Genomic DNA, 23,140 nt, shown 5'->3' with positions numbered 1-23,140 from the left:
CACTAGTTGGTAACGTTACCCTCTTCCTCTAGAGACTTATCCAGGTCTAAGGTCTGAATTACAATATCTTGATACAGTTGGAATCTGGAGACTACCTTGGGCTGAAAGTAAGGCTTTGTTCTAAGAAAAACCCTATCATTGTGGAATAATGAAAAATGGGGATCTACAAAACAGAGCCCCCTAGCTTCCAAACTCTTCGGACAGTGGAGATCGCAAACAGAAAAGTAGTCTTTCAGGTAAGGAACTGTAACTCCACTGAATTTATTGGTTCGAAAGGAGGATGCTGCAAAGCTGTCAACAGCGGATAAGGATCCTAAAGAACTAAGAAGGAAAAGACCGCACTAGGTTGTCCAATACACTTCCACTCTAATCACTGCACTAATTAGGCTGGGATAATAATAACTATCCACTTGTGGGAAGGGTGCACCCGATCATACTTATTGAAAACCACAAATAAAAAGCAAGAGAGAACAGAAATGATCATATGGGGCACTCAAATGGACCAGAAAATATCTGAAAATTACTGTTAAATATATCTTTATTGAATAAACTTGTCATAAAAATTCTAATAGCGAAATATTAAAAAGTGTATATGAAATGCAATTGAAGAAAAAATAAACTGATAAAATAGACAATACGAATTGTCAGGCCGCGTCACTGCTTTGAATCATATTGGTACCATATATTTGGCCATGAATACGTGTCCTAAATAATCAATATAATTATTTTGATTGAACTCCTCGTATACTAGGGATATACCTTCTTTTGGTTATCCACTATGATAGACCCTTCACTGAGGGATTCTAAATACTCTTTATGAGCTATAAAGATAATGAGTGCTGTTTATTCATGATACATAAAGCAGCATGTAACTCATGCATTAACACATCTGCTAATCGATGTAATATTTAATCAAGGTGATCATATGAGCATGTGAAGGTCTTTATGCAGCAGGAGTGTATCATCCTCAAATGGTCCCATTCATAAAGATGGATTAAATTAATATTGAGTATTATTACATTGAATTAAATTGAGGGAAACACTGTTTAGCTGTTCACATTTACACAGGCAGCATAAGAATCAATAAGCAGACATAAGATCAGTCTGCCAACCTCATTTGCATGTGTTAATACACAGATGGATTCTGGGTAAAATGTAAAAGGCGTTATTCAGAACTATTTAAGCCCTTAGTGACAAAGTGTCACTTAATTTAGATCATTTAATTATGAGCCACACTGAGAATTTCAGGTCTTATGGATAAACTACCCAAAGATTAGCATAAATGTAACTATCGCTAGTTTAGCCCTCCATACTCATTTGCATATGTTCAGTCCCCTTATTGTGAGCATGATCACTTGCAATGGACACAGTGAGTTGTAAATTTCTCACTCTATGATCACCTTGATTAAATATTACATCGATTAGCAGATGTGTTAATGCATGAGTTATATGCTGCTTATGTATCATGAATAAACAGCACTCATTATCTTTATAGCTCATAAAGAGTATTTAGAATCCCTCAGTGAAGGGTCTATCATAGTGGATAACCAAAAGAAGGATTATATTGATTATTTAGGACACGTATTCATGGCCTAATATATGGTACCAATATGATTCAAAGCAGTGACGCGGCCTGACAATTCGTATTGTCTATTTTATCAGTTTATTTTTTCTTCAATTGCATTTCATATACACTTTTTAATATTTCGCTATTAGAATTTTTATGACAAGTTTATTCAATAAAGATATATTTAACAGTAATTTTCAGATATTTTCTGGTCCATTTGAGTGCCCCATATGATCATTTCTGTTCTCTCTTGCTTTTTATTTAAGGATCCTAAAGAGTCACTGCGGAGATGCATGAATGTAGCCCATGCATCACTTCCTGTATGAAAGTCGGCACTTCAGGTGAAATAGCCAGTTTTAAAAGATAACGGAGAGTGCCGAGACCTAAACCTCAAGCAAACTAATTTTTAATCACCTTTCAAAGCCATTCTACAACCTCAAGGATGACACAGGAAAACCCTTCAATTCACACCAAAAGATATACATCTTCCAAGTCCTGTGGCAGTTTCTGGTCGAAACAGACATTCTACCCTATGACAGGATGGTCCTCCTATGCCACCCTGTCTGTTGGGTTGTTGGGGACTGGTTGGGCTTGCCTTGCCACCGTCCCCTTTCTTTCTCCCAAATGCGCCCTCTATCCGCAGAAAGAGGGGCTTTTGCTGCTGCCACCACTAGGTTCCTTAGCGGCACCTAGAACCACGTCCTTCTGGGTTACTCTCGCTGCTACTGTACCACCTAGCTGGTCCACCTTAGCTAGTACCCCTGACCTCTTGCCTTCAGATCGGGGTTCCTGTGGATGGTTCCTCTGGCCTATCACACTGGCCAGAGCTGCAGGGTACAGGCAGAGCATTGGTACTGGATGCAGGGTCCCAACATCAGAACAGCCGTATAACAGATTGGTCTAACCTGTGGCCACAGGAATTAAAGCAGGTAAGTAGTCGTCAAAGCAGGTTCTTGAAGTCGTGATGCTTTATTAGCTCAAACAGTCCTAATAAGGACAGTTACACACTAGTTTGAAGTATTAGCGATCTCCAGATGTTATCAATGGAATAATACAAAACATAGTTCAACAGGGCTCTTTTTATACAGTTTTGCAGCCCTAACCTGGCAGGAGGTAATCCAGCCTCCTGCCCTTTAACCAATCCAGACTGATTCATGCAGCCTGCGCATGAATCTGCTTGGAGGGGTTAACACCTTTTTACATTGCTGCTAGTGGCATGGGGAGTGTACTTTTCCCCTGTCCACGAGCTGTGTGGAAGGGGGGGTTTAGCCTCCTCTCCTTCCCTGGTGCCAGTGAGTTTACAGAGGGAGATATAAAAAATAAATCTCAAAATACTTCCAGGAAGTCTGCAGCTGTGTCTGGCTCTGCCCCCTGGACAAAAACAGTACCAGAGAGAGAGAGGGACCAGATCCCAGGGCAGCAGCCTTAGGTCTTCCTCTCCTGGAGCTCTCTGAGCTTCAGTATGTGGCTCAGCCTGCTGGAACCCTCAGGAATCTGGGAGGTTTCTCTGCAAACATCTCCAGCAGCCACTGCAAGCTGGCTGCTGGGGGGAGGAGGGGGTGGGGTGGACACTACATTGCAGTTGCCCCCATGGCCACCTTTGTACCTGGGCTACTCCTGCAGCACCAACTGGACCACCAGGGACCAGAACTATAACCAGCTCCCCAGCGCTCTGTTCCCCCACGAACGGGAACCAGATTGGGTGTTATAAAAACCCAGCTAGCAGAACCCGGATTCCCACTGGACCAGCAGGGAAGGTAGGCACATTCATGATTTTATTAAATACAACACAAAGTTTTAAAACAGATTTTTACATTCCCACCGGGAATTAACCCTTGTGGCACTGCAGCACCAATACATTAAATACATACATTCATTTACTGTACCTTTAAAATATACATACAGTATATACACTCCCCTGCGGCCACACCATTATTTCAGTGTCTGGTTGATATCACCTGACCACCAGGTCATGGAATACTTCTGTGTGAAGAGACCATTTCCTGGGATGAAGGGTTTCTCTATCCCGGGTTGATTATTGTGCTCCACCCAATTGAAAATTATGGGAGCCCGGCTCCGGCAGGCACAGATAATGCTAATGGTGTATAGAGGTAAAGGAGCTACAGTTTAAATTTGAAAGTGCCCAGGCTCCAGTCACCACACTCTACATCCCATGTTCCAGGGTTCCCCATTAGGACGAGTAAAATATGTTGAAAGAGAACTCGGTGGAAAAAGTACAAGAAGTGTTAAAGAACTCTAGAAGACAATAAACAGGAGTTGGGACAATTGCTCAGTGAAGAGAAAACTCTTTTTGTTAAATATGCTAAACAATGAAGCAGGGGATTTTGAAACTGTGGCCTTGGCTTGCTCCATAACAGCTATTGAAAACAAATGATGAATTAGAAAGATTCAACAAACAACTGTGTGATGAGACAGCACACGTGAAAAGCTCTAAGACTTAGCTGGTGCTGATATATGAAGCCCAATCCAGGAGCTCAAATGTAAACACATTGTTGAGAACCTTTATAAGCAAGTGAAGCAGACACATTGAGTAAAAGAGAGCTTAGACAAGATCAACCAGGCTCTAGAGAGCTCTGAGCATAAACTAGCAAATGAGTTAAAGGCTATTTTAAAAAAGAAAATGTTATCCCCCTGGAAACAGTGTTCCCAAAACACTGCCACAGAGAAAGGTTTGTTTCCAAAGCATTCAGTATTCAGGTCAGCAAACAAGCAGCACACAGGACGCTATAACCGGCAGGGAGGCTAAGCCCTCCCGCCCTTAAATATTTTGATGAGCCAATCAGAGAAGAAGAGGCACAGGGCAGTCAATCAGCCTCAGGAGGCTGCTAATTACTAGTTTAGGGAAGGTACAAAACCCAGGAACATGTATGAACACATGTGATTCATAACACAACTTCCCCAGTAGTTGTACAATATCACTACACACTCCTTAATGCGTGGCACAGAAATTAACCCCCTAACAGAAGCCACATATACTCTTTAAAAATAGATAATAATAAATGTAATAATTGAACTAATGCAGGCGCCCCGGCTGTGAGATCTTCTATACACAGAAGGCGTCCCGGCCATCGTCCTGGCAACGGTCGGGATGGAAGAGGAAATGACGTCCTGGTTGTCATGGTGACATTGCTGCAAGAAAAAGAGAGTTGTGTCGGCTTGGGGCACCGCCGTGACTCGTGACAAGGAGGACTCCTCTAGGTACGAGGGTGTGTGAGACGACATACAAAGCCAAAGAAAGAAGACTGATCGCGATTTTTATGTCTTTGTCATTATTTCTATCATCGGGAAACGGACTACCATCGCTTCTGCACCATGGTGGTCTCACTCATAAACTCCATCTCAAAACAACAGGCATCTAAGGACCCCAGTTCATTCCTTCTCTCTCGCCCCCTACCTGATGAGAGCGCCTCCTCCAACATACTTATCTCCCACATACTAGTGGCTGCTAAATCCCTGATAGACAATCAATGGAAGAACCCTAATTCCCCTTCCATGCAGACTCTGCAAAACTGTTTGGCATATCGCAAGCATGGAGAGTATTACGTACTCTCCATGATAAATCTCATAAATTTGACAAGGTATGGACTCCATTGTATCTCCGAGAGTCTTGTAGCTGCCAATCTGCTTCGGCTCAAGCCCCTGTTCCAGGGACTGTGGGCTGACTCCAGATCCTCCAGACTGGGTGAGATGCACCTTGGGTAAGCAACATGGTTATGTTGAAGTTTAATTCCAATAGTAGAGGCAATTTTTACATAGACATACTGCCTAATTTTCAGTATTACTAGTTTCTGCTCTATTAGTGTCTGCCCCCCCACCCCCCTTCTACCACTCCTACTATCCCTGACCATTCTTTCCATCCCTGCCGCCCCACCCTCTATTATAAATCATAAAAGTGAAAGGAAACACCCTGTGTATTAATATTTTTTTGTTTACTTCTGTTGATTGTATTTTTCATGTTGTTTTCCCTTTTATTTAAAGTTTTTTTTTAAAAAAAAAAATCTGAGTTACCAGGTCACATGTGGTAGTGCAAAGGGTGATTGTGGGTAATTTCACATGTGCAGTGCACATAGAGTAATATCACATGGGTCGCATGCCTTTTGTCAGTGTTGGAATCAATATAGTGACATTCCATATATCAGTGTGGGGAAGAGACTGGTCAGATCTCTTGGTTGTAAAACACAATGATATAATGTGGTTTTGACAATAGGAGTCTAATAAGGGCTGATGGTTCCCGATTACACTACTGGGCAGATATGATTTCCTCATTAATTTGTACTAACAGAGAAGAGAATAGCATAAGTGACTGTTGGAGTGAGTGAACAAGGAGCATATGTGACTATGTAATAAGTCTTTATTACTCACCTGTGCTGATATCTGTAGGGATTTCGTATTCTTTACACTGCTGATCACCCCTCACATACATCTCTTCTATCTTACAACTCAGATTGTCAGTCTACATGACCCACAAAACAATAAAACAACACATTTTGATTTCATTGAGAATTAACACAAGAATATCAGTGTATAAGAACCACACAGCTCATCAATATATCACATAGTGAAAAGTCACTTTGGTATTTTTGGTGAGATCCTAAATTCCATCTACCTGATACTCCTGTGGGATATTGTGATTTTCATCTGTACAATCCTGTGAATAAAGAGGACGGGGACATCTCTCTGGGGTGTTTTTGTTACTGGATCCATCTGTAGAAAACACATTGTGACTGAAAACTTATGTGTGTATCAAGGTGGACGTCAAAACTGCTCTCTCCTTTAAGAGAAATGAAAGCCTTCTTACCCTGTGATTTGAGGCTCTGGTGATTCTCCTTCATCACATCCCCATACAGACCTTTGTGTCCTTCTACATACTCCCACTCCTCCATGGAGAAATAGACAGTGACATCCTCACATCTTATAGGAACCTGACACACACAATGATACAGTCATCACCCAGACACATCCCCTAGTGTTACTGTATAATGTCCCATTCCCAGCAGTCACCTCTCCAGTCAGCAGCTGAATGATCTTGTTGGTGAGTTCCAGGATCTTCTGGTCATTGTCTCTCTCATGTATCAGTGAGTGAGGTGGAGGCACCGTGACGGGGCTCAAATCTACTGAAACATATGGATGGCTCAGGGGTGTCACACACTCACCAGATGTCTTCTTCACTATTGTGAATTTCTGGGTATTTGGAGAGAGACATCAATAAAAAGGTAAATTAAAAATCTACCCATTTGAAGTTGTTCTTTTCAGGGGTAACTGTGTAACATACAGTCTATATCACAGAATTACAGATACAATCTCTATCCTTGATGATACTATTTAAGATATAAAGGACAGTGTAAAATATATATATATATATATATATATATATATATATATATATATATATATATATATATATATATATATATATATATATATACATACCTTACCTCTCCTGCATCTCCTTCCATCTTTAGTGAGCCCAATGTCCTCTGTCCTCAGTCTACAGCCAGCCTACACAGAAGATTCACCTGCTTTGTACAAAATGGTGCAAACAATAAGATGCAGTGGGTGCTGGGAGTAGACAGAGAACTCGGAACAGCAGGCATGGAAGATGATAGCACTGGTAAGCGTTATATATACACTCTACTAGACAATGCATATAGGAAACCCATCTTTTTCCACTAGATTAATGAGCCAGGCACGATGTTAGCTAGGGCCCTTAGAGCTCAATGAGTGGTCTCCTTTATTCACTCCACTAAGGCTTATATGAAGAATAAGCTTCATGAGACAAGAAATATTGCCTCAGTTTATTGCTCATATTACTCCAAATTATATAATTTATTTGTGGATATGAGACAGCTTGACAAAGCAAATAAGCATGAGATCATTAGCTCATATTTAACTAGGATCAAAGACATTCAGCAAAGGACAGAGACCACTTCGAGAAACCATGCACCCTTATGGAATTGGAGGAGGCAATATCTTCTACTCCCACAGGTAAAAGCCCAGGGCCTGAGGGCTTTACAATAAGTTATTACAAGACTGTCACTCACCGGACTGTGAGTGCTTCTTCCCGGACTATTAGGAACCGTGGACGTCCTCTATCCTGAGGGACTGCGCATGCGCAGCCCTTTCCAAACCTTCAGTGTATGTTCCTTTAACTTAATTGGCAGATCAGGCAACCTCCCTATATTAAGCACCTGTGGTCAACACCACGTTGCCTGATCTTGGAGTCTCATTCCCCATGAGTCTCTGAAGGTGTTCCTGTGTTTCCTCGTTTATTCAGCCCAGCTGATTCCTGTGGTTTCCAAACCACTTCTACCTCTGTGGTTTCCAAACCACTTCTCCTACTGTGGTTCCCATACCACTTCTACCATCTACTGCATCATCGTGACTGTGAGCTGATTCCTATCCGCTGCCTCCGTGCATTACAGTCTTCTAAGCACTTCAACTCCACCTTGTATCATTGGGACTGTTAGCTGATGCCTATCCGCTGCCTCCGTGCACTACAGTCTTTCATTCACATCCACTCACCTGTTCATGATTGTGACTGCCCGCTGATTCCTATCCGCTGCCTCCGTGCACTACAGGCTTCAACCTGCAACTCGTCTGTGTTTCATCATCGTGACTGCTAGCTGATTCCTATCCGCTGCCTCCGTGCACTACAGTCTTCAACCTGCAACTCGTCTGTGTTTCATCATCGTGACTGCTAGCTGATTCCTATCCGCTGCCTCCGTGCACTACAGTCTTCAACCTGCAACCCGTCTGTGTTTCCTCGGGACTGTTTAGCTGATTCCTATCCGCCGCCTCTGTGCGCTTCAGTCTTCAGCCCTTGTCAACTCTCCCGTGTTTCCTGGAGTCTGCTGCCACTATTGCTACCCGCTACTCTCCGTGATCAACAGTTCCAGTTCAACTCTGCTCTCCCGTGTCCCATCGTTACTGCACCTGCTGGTTGCTATTGGCTACCTCCGTGTTCCCGCAGAGACCCGCTGCTGTTGCTTCTCAGCGCTACGCATCCATCTGCTGCTGATCCGCTCTCCACGCCTTCCTGGGTTCCCTGCTGGTCTACCTACCTGTGCGCTGCACCTGCTAGACCACCGCTTCACCCATCCAGGGACTTTGCATCCTGCCGGCCTCCTGCCGTTCAGGTATCTCTGCACTTCTGTCTGACTGCCTTCTCCTGAACCACGGTATGCATACTTCCCATTGACTGTGCTGTGTATTGCATACCTTGCTGGACTGTGTGGGTTCTCCTCTGGAGTGTACTATCTACTGAGTCTATTGCCATCATTGACTGTGTTATCTCATGCTGGATTACTTCAAGAGACTTTCTATATTGGCAGTGTTGTTCAGTCATTTATACATTTATATTGTGCATATTACTGTGGATCAAAGTCAAGGTGCCCGTGTATATATTGTGTTGCAGTCTCTCCCCGTGCACCCCCTCACATATATATTCAGTGGTACAACTTGCTAGTGGCAGACCACTGACCCCTGTTTCCAGTTTCACCCGTTCCAGTATTCTCTCACATAGCCGTGGTACAACTTGCTAACGCAGACCACTGACTCCCCGGATACCTCCACTTGGATTCCATTCCTTCACTCCGACAGCGGTACAACTTGCTATCCGCAGACCGCTGACTCTCATCACCTCCTCGTTTCTGTTGGACATTCCTCCTCACTATAGCAGTGGTACAACTTGCTACTGCAGACCACTGACTACCTTCACGTGTCCTTTGTCCATACAGTTCCTCGTGTATTACTACCTCCATATTGCCAGTGCTGCTAGTCATAGACTTTCCTGAGCATCTCATCATCTGCTATTTCCTGTTCCGTGATCACCCTGCTACCAGAGTACCATATTACCACCTATACTGCTCTGGTAAGCCTATCACCTGGTGATCCCTGGGTAAAGACTCCTAGTGCCCGTGACAGTAAGATCAGGCCATGACAGACCCAGATACGGAACCTACCGCTAAAGAGATGCTGCAGCATCTGGTCAGCCGTGTGGAGCAACAGGATGCTCGCCAACAGCTGTTACTTCAATGTTACCAATCTTTAACCTCCCAAGGAACATCTGGACAGACCGTTACAGCTAATATTGAAGCTCCTGTGCTTTCCTCCGTTTCCCCAGTGCCATCCCAGGTGTCTACAGTTCCTACGCTACACCTGCCTACTCCGTCAAAATATGACGGGGACCCCAAAACTTGTAGAGGTTTCCTTAACCAATGTTCAGTCCATTTTGAACTTCAACCTCAAAATTTTTCTACCCATCGTTCCAGAGTGGCCTATCTTATCTCATTGTTTTCTGGACAAGCCCTGGCTTGGGCCTCCCCTCTGTGGGAGAGAAACGATCCAATTCTACAGGATAGTGCCAAATTCATTTCCACGTTCCGAAGTGTGTTCGATGAACCAGGTCGTGTGACCTCCGCTGCTTCCAGCATTCTTCGTTTGCGACAAGGCTCCCATACAGTAGGACAGTATGTCATTCAATTTAGGATCTTAGCCTCTGAACTTCAGTGGAACACTGAAGCATTAGTTGCCGCCTTCTGGCAGGGGCTCTCCGATAAAATTAAAGATGCACTGACTACCCAAGAGCTTCCTTCGTCACTAGAAGATTTGATCTCTCTTTGCCATCGTGTAGATATGAGATTTCGTGAAAGAGAGTCTGAGAAAACAACGGCTGTTAAAGCACCTCTTCGTTTAAACCCTCAATTTCGTCCAGCTCCATCATCTGTGATTCCCATGGAGATAGGACGCTCCAAATTATCTTCAGAGGAAAGGAAACGAAGAGTAAAGAATAGACTCTGTATCTATTGTGCTGATTCCACGCATATGCTCAGCTCTTGCCCTAAGAGATCGGGAAATGCCAGGCCCTAACTAGTTCTGGAGAGGTGAAGTTAGGGTCCCTGGAGTCCTCTCCATTGTCTATGAAATCTAAAGTCTGCGCTTTCGATGTTACGATTTCCTTTGCTACCAAATCCTTTGAGTCACAGGCATTGATTGATTCCGGAGCAGCAGGAAATTTCATTTCCAAATCACTAGTGAATCAATGGTCCCTACCAGTGATCACTTTAAAAACACCCATTACTGTGACGGCTATAGATGGATCACGTCTCATCAATGGTCTCATCACCCAGAGTACGTCTCCAGTAACCCTTCAGATTGGTGTACTACACCATGAAGAAATTTCGTTTTTAATTCTTCCAGTTACGACAAGTCCGATTGTCTTAGGCCTTCCATGGCTTCAATGTCACTCTCCCCAGATTGACTGGCGCACCCCTCAAGTTACGTCTTGGGGGTCTGAATGTCACCATCGTTGCCTCTCTCAAGTAGTTCCTCTTAAAGTACAGCAATCTTCCATCTCATCTTCCTCCCCGGGACTCCCTCCTCAGTATGCTTCATATGCCGATGTGTTTGATAAAGCTCAGTCTGAACGTCTTCCTCCTCATCGTTCTTGGGATTGTCCGATCGACCTTCTACCTGGCAAGACTCCTCCCAGGGGTCGGGTCTATCCTCTCTCGTTACCTGAAACTCAAGCCACATCTGAGTACATACAGGAGAATCTCCAGCGTGGGTTCATTCGACCTTCCACCTCTCCCGCTGGAGCTGGGTTCTTCTTCGTCAAAAAGAAGGATGGATCATTACGCCCTTGTATAGATTTTCGTGGACTCAACGCCATTACTATCAAGAATCGGTATCCCATTCCGCTGATCACTGAGCTATTTGATCGCATCAAGGGAGCTCGGATATTTACTAAGTTGGATCTTCGTGGTGCCTACAATTTAATTAGAATCCGTTCCGGTGACGAATGGAAGACCGCGTTTAACACCAGAGATGGGCATTACGAATATTTAGTAATGCCCTTCGGGCTATGTAATGCCCCCGCGGTTTTCCAGGGTTTCATCAATGAGATCTTTCGGGACTTATTATATGTATGTGTCGTTGTCTACCTGGACGACATATTGATCTTCTCACAGGACCTGCCTTCTCATCACCAACATGTGGCAGAGGTCCTCTCCAGACTACGGAAGAACTCGTTGTTCTGTAAATTGGAAAAATGTTCATTCGAGTTACCCCAGATTCCATTCTTGGGGTATATAGTTTCCGGAGTTGGCCTGAAGATGGATCCAGACAAAGTAAATGCTGTACTACATTGGCCTCAGCCAACTACTCTTCGTGCCATCCAGCGTTTTTTAGGTTTTGCCAATTACTATAGACGCTTCATTCAAGACTTTTCATCCATTGCATCTCCCATTGTGGCCCTAACTCGGAAAGGGGCTAATACTAAGCAATGGTCATCTGAGGCTCTCCAAGCCTTTCAAATCCTCAAAGAGTCCTTCTCGTCTGCTCCCATTCTGCGACAGCCTAATGTGACACTCCCCTTCTTCCTAGAAGTAGATGCCTCTAATGTGGGCTTAGGAGCTATTCTCTCCCAACGCTCGGAGCAACAAAAATTACATCCTTGTGCCTTCTACTCTCGGGGTCTTCTGCCCGCAGAGAAAAATTATACTATCGGGGACAAGGAGTTGCTGGCCATCAAAGCTGCATTACAGGAATGGAGATACTTGTTGGAAGGAGCTCGCCATCCGGTGACGATCTTCACGGATCATAAGAACTTGTCATATTTGCAATCTGCTCAATGCTTGAACCCTCGTCAAGCAAGATGGTCTCTTTTCTTTTCCCGTTTTGAATTAATTATAACCTTCAAACCAGCCGCTAAGAACAAGAAAGCTGACGCTCTATCTCGAGCTTTTGTGACGTCCTCTGATGTAGAAGAGGTTCCCAACCATGCTATTCTAGACCCCAAATGTATTTCTCTGGCTGCTTCATCCACCAAAATGCTGCCATTTGGGAAGACCCTTGTGCCTCCTACTCTGAGGAGGAAAATCCTTTCGTGGTTCCATGCCTCTCGTTTTTCTGGACACGCCGGTGAACACAAGACCTTTGAGATTCTCTCTCGTAGTTACTGGTGGCCTTCAATGAGGAGAGACGTCAAAGAGTTTGTTGCTTCCTGTGATTTATGTTCTCAGTTCAAATCCTCCCGCAGAACTCCAGCAGGGTTGCTGCGACCACTACCCATTCCGTCCAAGCCTTGGACCCATATTAGTATGGATTTCGTTACTGATTTGCCACCAAGTAAGAATCACAATACTATTTGGGTAGTGGTAGACAGATTTTCGAAGATGGCTCATTTCGTCCCTCTGCCCGGTTTACCTTCCTCGTCTACTCTGGCTGAACATTTCATTAAAGAAATCTTCCGCATCCATGGATGTCCGTCTGAGATTGTGTCGGATAGAGGAGTACAATTCGTTTCCAGATTCTGGCGGTCCCTTTGTAAAACCTTGGGCATACGATTAGCACTCTCATCTTCTTACCATCCGCAATCTAACGGACAAACAGAACGAGTCAATCAAGATCTTGAGACCTTTATTAGGATGTTCTCTTCAGCCAACCAAGACAACTGGGTAGAATTGCTCCCTTGGGCTGAATTCGCCCATAACAACATGTACCATGAGTCATCATCCAAAACTCCATTCTTTGTGGTCTACGGTCACCATCCGTCTTTTCCGGAATTTCCTGCCCTCCCGCCCACCCAAGTTCCTGCTGTGGAGACTGCTTGTCAGACCTTCAAAAATATCTGGTCTCAGGTCAAAACCTGTTTAAAGAAGACATCTAACAAATATAAGTCTTTCGCAGATAAGAAGAGGCGGGCTATTCCACCACTAAAAATTGGAGATCGTGTCTGGTTATCTACCAAAAATATTCGTTTGAAGGTTCCATCTATGAAATTCGCCCCTCGTTTTATTGGTCCATATAGGATCATTCAAGTTATCAATCCAGTATGTGTTAAACTTCTTCTTCCTAAGAATCTTCGGATTTCCAATGCCTTCCATGTGTCCTTGCTCAAACCTCTCATCATCAACCGTTTCTCAACTCCTCCCTCAGCTCCGCAGCCAGTTCAAGTTCACCAGGAGGAGGATTTCGAGATTACTGAGGTATTGGATGCAAAAATTTCGCGAGGAGTTCTCCGTTTCCTCGTTCATTGGAAGGGCTTTGGTCCTGAAGAGCGTTCATGGATCAAAGCTGAAGATCTTAATGCTCCTGCCCTTCTGAAGAAGTTTTATTCCAAAAATCCGGACAAGCCCGGTTCCAGGCGTTCTGTGCCCACCTTTAAAAGGGGGGGTACTGTCACTCACCGGACTGTGAGTGCTTCTTCCCGGACTATTAGGAACCGTGGACGTCCTCTATCCTGAGGGACTGCGCATGCGCAGCCCTTTCCAAACCTTCAGTGTATGTTCCTTTAACTTAATTGGCAGATCAGGCAACCTCCCTATATTAAGCACCTGTGGTCAACACCACGTTGCCTGATCTTGGAGTCTCATTCCCCATGAGTCTCTGAAGGTGTTCCTGTGTTTCCTCGTTTATTCAGCCCAGCTGATTCCTGTGGTTTCCAAACCACTTCTACCTCTGTGGTTTCCAAACCACTTCTCCTACTGTGGTTCCCATACCACTTCTACCATCTACTGCATCATCGTGACTGTGAGCTGATTCCTATCCGCTGCCTCCGTGCATTACAGTCTTCTAAGCACTTCAACTCCACCTTGTATCATTGGGACTGTTAGCTGATGCCTATCCGCTGCCTCCGTGCACTACAGTCTTTCATTCACATCCACTCACCTGTTCATGATTGTGACTGCCCGCTGATTCCTATCCGCTGCCTCCGTGCACTACAGGCTTCAACCTGCAACTCGTCTGTGTTTCATCATCGTGACTGCTAGCTGATTCCTATCCGCTGCCTCCGTGCACTACAGTCTTCAACCTGCAACTCGTCTGTGTTTCATCATCGTGACTGCTAGCTGATTCCTATCCGCTGCCTCCGTGCACTACAGTCTTCAACCTGCAACCCGTCTGTGTTTCCTCGGGACTGTTTAGCTGATTCCTATCCGCCGCCTCTGTGCGCTTCAGTCTTCAGCCCTTGTCAACTCTCCCGTGTTTCCTGGAGTCTGCTGCCACTATTGCTACCCGCTACTCTCCGTGATCAACAGTTCCAGTTCAACTCTGCTCTCCCGTGTCCCATCGTTACTGCACCTGCTGGTTGCTATTGGCTACCTCCGTGTTCCCGCAGAGACCCGCTGCTGTTGCTTCTCAGCGCTACGCATCCATCTGCTGCTGATCCGCTCTCCACGCCTTCCTGGGTTCCCTGCTGGTCTACCTACCTGTGCGCTGCACCTGCTAGACCACCGCTTCACCCATCCAGGGACTTTGCATCCTGCCGGCCTCCTGCCGTTCAGGTATCTCTGCACTTCTGTCTGACTGCCTTCTCCTGAACCACGGTATGCATACTTCCCATTGACTGTGCTGTGTATTGCATACCTTGCTGGACTGTGTGGGTTCTCCTCTGGAGTGTACTATCTACTGAGTCTATTGCCATCATTGACTGTGTTATCTCATGCTGGATTACTTCAAGAGACTTTCTATATTGGCAGTGTTGTTCAGTCATTTATACATTTATATTGTGCATATTACTGTGGATCAAAGTCAAGGTGCCCGTGTATATATTGTGTTGCAGTCTCTCCCCGTGCACCCCCTCACATATATATTCAGTGGTACAACTTGCTAGTGGCAGACCACTGACCCCTGTTTCCAGTTTCACCCGTTCCAGTATTCTCTCACATAGCCGTGGTACAACTTGCTAACGCAGACCACTGACTCCCCGGATACCTCCACTTGGATTCCATTCCTTCACTCCGACAGCGGTACAACTTGCTATCCGCAGACCGCTGACTCTCATCACCTCCTCGTTTCTGTTGGACATTCCTCCTCACTATAGCAGTGGTACAACTTGCTACTGCAGACCACTGACTACCTTCACGTGTCCTTTGTCCATACAGTTCCTCGTGTATTACTACCTCCATATTGCCAGTGCTGCTAGTCATAGACTTTCCTGAGCATCTCATCATCTGCTATTTCCTGTTCCGTGATCACCCTGCTACCAGAGTACCATATTACCACCTATACTGCTCTGGTAAGCCTATCACCTGGTGATCCCTGGGTAAAGACTCCTAGTGCCCGTGACAAAGACATTTAAAGACAAGCTTGTACCACGTCTACTAGAGGCGTGCAACACAATCTCAGACCAAGTGCCTTTCTCAAATCAATAGTTAGAGGCACATATCACTCCCAAAGAGCGGAAGGATCCTTCCCTGTGCCCCAGCTACCTTAAGTCAAAATAATTTTTCAAACTTATAGAAAATAGGCTAAAATTCCTGTTCCCAAAACTTGTGCACAACAATCAGGTTGGATTTGTGTCGGGTCGTGAAACTCGAGATAACACAACGAAAGTGTTAGATCTTATTCACTATATCTCGGGTTCTGCGGTCCTCCTGTCCACTGATGCAGAGAAAGCCTTAGACAGGGTGGACTGGGGATTTATGTTGGGGCTGCTGGGGCATTTGGACAACCTGTCGCCAAAGGATTTTTTTCTCATATACATTTCCATCGGCTACAATTAAGCTCTCCATCTTTGGTAGGAAGGACCGTATGCAGCACCGCCCAATCATCATGAAATACCAGGAAGGGTTCTCTACACGAAAGAGCCCCTAACTCTTGACACTCTGCAAGTCGATGCAATAGCTAACAGGAATGCTACTTTCCAAGATAGAAACCAAAAATTTGCCAACTGCAAGGGTTAAAAGGGTGGCCCTTGCAGCATATTGAGTACCACATTTTTATCCCAAATTGAAGTGGATAGAACATATGGAGGCTGTATATGCAGAACACCCTATAAAAAAGTCCTTATATCTGCCAGTCAAAGATGGAAGAATACAGAGAGGGTCAAGACTTGGGACCCTTAAGCAAGCTAAACGAAGTCCTGCCTCCAAACCAGGGGAAAAGCAAGAAAGCAGGGCAGGTGGAAGGAAGCAGTGTGACAGGTCCTCCTTCACACCATCTAATATATGTGCACCAAATGCGGTGGTATATTTTTGGCGACACAGGTTTTCTGGCTTTCAACAGAATGTCTATCACCCTTGGGGAAAAAAAACTCTTGACCGCCAAAGACTGGTTTTAATAGCAACGCCGTTAAAGCCAGCCGAGGCAGGTCCTGGTGTCAGAATGGTCCTTGAGGCAAGAGGTCGTCTCAAAGACGCAGCCGAAGACCTAGACCAACCTTCATTGACAGGATGTCTGCATACCAGACCCGATGTGGCCAAGCGTAAGCCACCAGAATTACTGGAAAATGTCCCTGCTTGAACCGCCTGAGGACACGGTAAAGCATCGGAATGGGGGGGGCGCATTGATGGTCTGCTGTAGGCCAGAACTCGTGATGTTGTGCCCTGAACTGATTTGATTTTGTCCTCTGGGAGGAATACTTTCTGTACGCTGGTATCCAGTATGAGCTTAAGGAAAGTCATCCTTTGGCAGGGAACCAACTGGGATTTGTGGTGGTTGATTATCAGCACTCCATGGTGTTTATGGTAAGTGCCAGGTGCTGATGTAGCAGCTGGGCTGAGGAAGCCTTGATAAGCAGGTATGGGACCATTCTCACTCCCATGGAGTGAAGACAAACTGCCATGACAAACATTATTTTTGTAAACACCCTTGGCGCCTATGAGAGGCCGAAGGGTAATGCCCTGAATTGGTAGTGTATCGTACCTACCGTGAAGCAAAGCAGGGCCTGGTGTCCCTCCCAGATGGGGGCGTGCAGATAGGTGTCTTTGATGCCTATAGACGCTAAGCATTCGCCTGCTTTCAACCCATTTACAGATCAGAGGAACTCCATGCGAAACCTGTCCACTCAGGTGAAGATTTAGAATCTTTAAATTTAGGATGGATCAGAATGAGCTATCTGGCTTGGGAACCAGAAAGAGATTGAAGTAAAACCCACGTCCTCTCTGATTCCCAGTAACCGGGGCGATGACCCTGGCTGAAAGAAGAGAGGTGACACAATGAAGCATTGCCTGTCTTCTTTCTGGATCAGGGGCAGGTTTGTTGAAAAAAAAAACGATGAGGGGCTGGACCTGCAAGATCTATTATGTAGTCCCTTGTCATGATTCCGCGAATCTAACCCTCTTTGGAGGACGACATGCACTGATCCCTGTACAGAAGTAGACGTCCTCCCACTCCCACAGCAGTGAGAAGGGGTGGACGACAATCAGGCTGTCTGCTTCTCTGGAAGCTTGGGAGAGGGACGTCTCGAAGAGTAGGAAGATTTACCTCTATGAGAGTGACCCCTGTTCCCGAACGGTCTGGCCTCTACTGGAAGGGCCCCCCCAAAAGGGTTGCCGAAATGAACCAAATCTTGAAGTTCTAGATTTAAGTACATTTACCGGAAGGCAGGTACTTTTGCCACCAGTGGCCTGACTAATAATATTGTTCAATTCAGGACCAAATAAAACTGTACCTGAGTAAGAAAAAGTTTCTAAAGATTTCTTAGACTCAGTATCTGCATCCCAGGACCTCAACCAGAGTGTTTGTCTAGCTGCTACAGCTGAAGCAGATATAAAGGATGAAATGGAGGCTGCGATCTGGGCTGCCTTATATAGGTATCCTGAAGCCTCCTTGAGGTGCAGGGCCAAATTCCGAGACCTGCAGTCCAGCCGCCCACTAGTCCATGCCTCCATGGCCTTAGCAACCCATGCCAATGAAAACATAGGTCTGAAGGAGGTGTCTGCCTCTGCGTCGATTGATTTAAAAAATCCCTCTACTTTCTGGTCGGTGGCATCCTGCAGGGTGGCTTATCCTGGCACTGGTAAAGTAGTGTGGCGAGCTAAACATGCCACCAGACTATCCACCCTTGGAACCCATTCCCACCAGGCCAGATCCACTTTCTGTATGGAATACAGGGCAAGGAATCTCCTTGGGATATTAAATCTATGGTCCGGCTGTTTCCAAGCCACTTCCGCTATCTCCGTTAACTCCGCTGACGGAGGGAAACGGAATACACGTCTTCTAACCTTTTAAAAAGACCATGATCAGAAGACTGATTAGAAATATACCAAGAAGTCAGTTTAATCGTTTGAGGAGTAAGCTTGAGGACTATCAGGTCCAATCAATGAGTATGTATCAAGAATTTTCTCAGAGGGGTTACCTGAGTACTCTTTTAGAAGACGCAAGGAGAAGCTTCCCAATTAGATAGAACTAAGCTGCTTCAATGTAAACCAGAAACTAGGAAAACTTCCAAATGTACTTGTTCAAAGGAAACCGATGTTCCCCTATTTATAACCAAGTTTAACACAATCAATTCAAATAAGAAAAATGATTAATCGTAATTATAAAATACTGAAACAAGACACCATATTGGGGTCACAATTGGGAGAGAAAGCTAAAATTGTATTTCGCAAGAATAGGAATCTTAAGAATATATTAGCGCCAAGTTTTTTTAAACAGATAAAAGGCCAGGATATGGATTCCATAAGTTGGTTGTCACCTAAACCTTTGGACTGATACAGATGTAATAAAAATATATGTGTAACCTGTACATTTTTGGTAAATAAAACTAAAGAAATTATCTCAACGGTATCGAAAAAAGGATATACTATCAATCAATTTATTGTGAATACAGACCCATAGTGTGTCAAGACATTTTTTTACAAGTTCATAATAAGGAAATGACAGGCTTACAGTTATATGGGATTGAGCAGATTGAGCACATACACCAATAGGAGGGGATAGATTTCGCCAGCTATGTAATGCCGAAACTTTTGGCATTTTTCAGTTACACACACTGTCCCCAGAGGGCTTAAATGAATCTCTTGAATTTTTGGAACCATAACTCAGACTCTAGATCTATGATAGATCTATATTGGTTTATACCCTTCCCTTCTTTATTCTGTTTTTTTATATTTTATGTTTGATTTTTCTTTTTTTAATATATATTTTTTTATTTAATACGTTTTTATTCAGTTGCAAACTACTCTTCAATCCATTCAAATTTTGGGTTTTAGATTATCAGGACTGTTGCTTTATATCGTTAAACACCCATAAGTTTACTTATTTATGTTTGAGTATTTAATATTCTAGATCGGTTCTAAATACGTCTATTACTGCACATTTTAGATAGCATCAAGAGTTTATTATGAAGTGTTTAGGACTGTAACATTTTATATGCCCTTACTAAAGACCATTACTAATGTTAGATGGTTATTATATATATGTCTTTCTGGGAATGGTATCTCTAGTTAGGTTTTAATGATTTTGTCCATTTATTTTTAATTAATTTGTATATTCATAATTATGGTTCTATTTGTCAGATCTGTAGATTGAATTGGATTGTTTCTATCCATTCACTTATTACTCATTTGCCTCCTGTGATCATTACTATATCACTATATGAGACTATTAATTATATGTCAATACCTAGGGTCATTTTTCTATTGCAAACCTCAGCCGTAACATACAGTACGTGATTTGACTACTGTGACTGAATTTGGATCCATTGTTCCGATGGTTCCTATTACTCTCTGCTACACTTTTGGATAATATTGCAATTTACTTCGACTACCTCACAACCTGCTACGTTTATATGCAGTATATGCATCATCACCAATTGGCCAATTATTCTCTCCGAGACTATACCCATTCCCTGGATTTCATTTATTAGAGGATTATTTATTATTTTTGTGTTTCACCATTTCTTATAAGAACGGTCTCTCCTGATTAACATTTGTTATTTATCTATTTTAATGATTTATGTTTTTATTTGATGTGTATTAAATTATTGGATTTACCATTCCCAGTTTCCAATATTCAATCTGTCTTACTGAGCCAGTAGTATATATATGTTTACTCCCAACAGCGTTGTAAGGCTCTTTTTTCTTCCTATGCCCACACCCTGGAGCCAAATTCACCTACCGGGTTAAGGTCCTTGGAAGTATTTTTTAGGTGGGGGATTTAAAGATTAAATCCTAAACTTGGTGGCACCAGGGGAGAGGCTGGGCCCCCCTCCCCCTGGTGAACACTCCTCCCTACCACTAGCAACAGTGTTAAATATGTAAAACCCTTCCAGGCTGATATACATGCTAGGTGCATTAATCAGTCTGGATCACCTCCTGCCAGCATGTTTGCCAAAACCTGTATAACCAGAGCTGTCCTGTGCATGTAAAGGTATTAACAGAGATAAGAGCGATATAAATGAGAATTCCCAGAATTCCTCACCTCTCCAATCAGCAGGTAGATGATCTCCATGGTGATATTTAATATCCTCTCCGTCATGTGACTCCTGGCCTTGTCCATCCTCAGTGATTTATACAGGATGAGGGCCACCCTCATGTGACGTCTAATAAAAACTCTCTGGTTCTTCACAGCTCAATTGTCTAGGAATAAATGTAATAATAAAAATAATAAACATCAGAGTACACATATAATATATTCAAATATGAAACAGTAACCACAAAGCCCTCCTCTTTCCCCCGAGCCATACAATCCTGGTCAGTGTTTCTCTGATTCAGCTGCATAAGACTAAGTAAGACCTTCCCACAATGCCATATTGCCTAGGGTTAAACCAATGGTCCTCTTATGGCCAGGAGTCTTGGTCCTCCCAGGCACATATTTGGTGCAATTACCTACACTTGAATTGTGTTACAATTGCCTTAATTGGGAATTTTTTGGTTTCCATTTTAATTTCATACTAGAAATTGGGAGATACTTTCCGACACCACGCCATGAAATGTAAATATTTCTGCAATGATGGTAGACAGTGATTACTATACACAGGTCCCACAGATATCACACACTGATCACTATATACATAGACACACACAATAGTGGGTGGAATACTTCCTGGTGTAGACTCCACTCTCTTGGATGGATCTGTCTGTGGCTAGTATGTTGTTTCCATATAATGCTGACCTTGCCTCTACATTCTCTTCTACCTAAAACATGATTTTCGGCTGTTCTGCTGATGATTTATGAAGACCAACACAGCCATGTTGTCTGAATGTATTCTTAGATATTTCCCCTGAAACTGATGTTGGAAATGTTGGGATTGTTTTCAAGAGGTTTACATGAAGTTCATGCTCCTTCTGCTACTCCCCAATGAATGTGTGCTCCCTAATTTCCTGAGTGGTTAGATTGGAGTCGAGTAGGTTTCTTTGTTCTCCGCTTAACGTAGGAAGTTTGGATTCCTCTACACGTTTTCCCATTAATTGTGCGTCATTAGGGTGTTCTGTATATAAAGTTGAAAGTTATTCGTGGAATAGTTTTGCAATGTCACTAAATGAGTGGAGAAGTTTATCTTGTCCAGCTTTTGTAATAGCTACTATGTGATTTTTAAGTTTGGTTGTTTTGGCCATATTTGCAAGGATTTTCCCTGCATGATTACCCACCTATACAATGTATTATTGGTGAAGTAAATTAGGAGTTTTACTAGTGACAATAGAAATCTTTCTAAAAGGTGTTGTGCTTGTTTAAATTTATTGAATAAAAGGTCGTTGTTTGGGGCACAGTCATAGCCTTTATAACAATATGTCATATGCTGCATAAGGAATATTTCCCCCTAACTAAAGAGACATATGTAATAATATGGCTGCATAGGACCGCCTTGAAGGTTTCCCAAAACAAAAGTAGGTCATCCCAATGTTTAAAATTGTCAACTTGCAATTCCAATCATTTATTTTTTAGTGAATGACTGGAATTTCTCAGTCTGATATAAGAGAGGAATCCTCAAGTATGGCTCTTTGGTGTTGGTAAGAGTGTACAAAAAAATTTGTGCACTCCTCAGTGGAATGTTAAAGATTTGTCTGTGGGGTTGAAAGCCTCCAAGGGTGTATTAAAATGTGGGTTGCTTTAAACCTAAATATCTGTCCTCGTTCTGGGATCTAGGTGTATTCGGAAGCGGGGATCTATCATGGGAAGGATCGTCAAGCTGGTTGAAGTACCATTCCCCAAGATTAAAGGAATCATTCTAAAGAAACAATTGTGAGTAAAATTCCTTCTGATTACCGTTCAGAGCATACAATTTTAGTAATGTATATGTAGTGTCATGAATTTGTAGAGTATGTAATGTCAGTTAGGGTCAGAGAGAGAATGTACTTTAGATGTTGAGCTAGAGCGACAGTGTTCTCCCCAGAAAATTTTGAAAGCCGGCTGGGCATTAAAAAGTAGCCGGACAGTTGTAAAACTTTGCAATAACATTGAAAAATGTTGCAAGTTATTGTCCACACCTGCCAGGACTGGTCAGACTGGTGGTCAGTGATCTAACACACACACTGCTGGCTGTAGTGCTCACATAATGCCTGTTCTAGTAGGAGAAAAAATGGTTTATTCTATTATGATAAGACTCTGTTGGGTTTCAAGAGCCGGGTGGCAAGTAAAAAAGAGCCGGGTGGAGCCTCCGTGAAATAGGTGCTGGGGAGAACACTGCGCTCTCGATTCTCCTGGACTTCGTTTGATAGGACAATGATAAGCATTCACCTACCCATTTAGCTTTAAAAATGAAGCCAACTCCATCCCTCCAGTGTGTTTCTTGTAGAAACACTGTGTCAGCATTCGATCTGGGGGAGCTGTTTGTGATTATTGTTAATAGATTGCTTGGCTAGCCTACCCCTTTAGTTGGATGATCAT

At 43.6% G+C, this 23,140-nt stretch overlaps 1 protein-coding gene across 1 annotated transcript in view; it reads right to left on the bottom strand.

The window, feature by feature from the left end:
* LOC142160017 (uncharacterized) overlaps nucleotides 1–23,140 on the bottom strand; it is a 77,802-nt gene that overhangs the window by 50,305 nt on the left and 4,357 nt on the right. The window contains exons 2-6 of the mRNA XM_075214936.1: nucleotides 20,735–20,892; nucleotides 6,590–6,769; nucleotides 6,387–6,510; nucleotides 6,195–6,292; nucleotides 5,951–6,041 (exon numbers count right to left, since the gene is read on the bottom strand). Of these exons, the coding sequence (XP_075071037.1) occupies nucleotides 5,951–6,041; nucleotides 6,195–6,292; nucleotides 6,387–6,510; nucleotides 6,590–6,769; nucleotides 20,735–20,848 (607 nt within the window). The 5' untranslated portion in view covers nucleotides 20,849–20,892. The remainder of the gene's footprint in view (nucleotides 1–5,950; nucleotides 6,042–6,194; nucleotides 6,293–6,386; nucleotides 6,511–6,589; nucleotides 6,770–20,734; nucleotides 20,893–23,140) is intronic.

The sequence above is a fragment of the Mixophyes fleayi genome, chromosome 6, assembly GCF_038048845.1.
Source record: "Mixophyes fleayi isolate aMixFle1 chromosome 6, aMixFle1.hap1, whole genome shotgun sequence".
In the NCBI taxonomy this organism is placed as follows: Eukaryota; Metazoa; Chordata; class Amphibia; order Anura; family Limnodynastidae; genus Mixophyes; species Mixophyes fleayi.
This window is presented reverse-complemented; position numbering and strand designations above follow the sequence as displayed.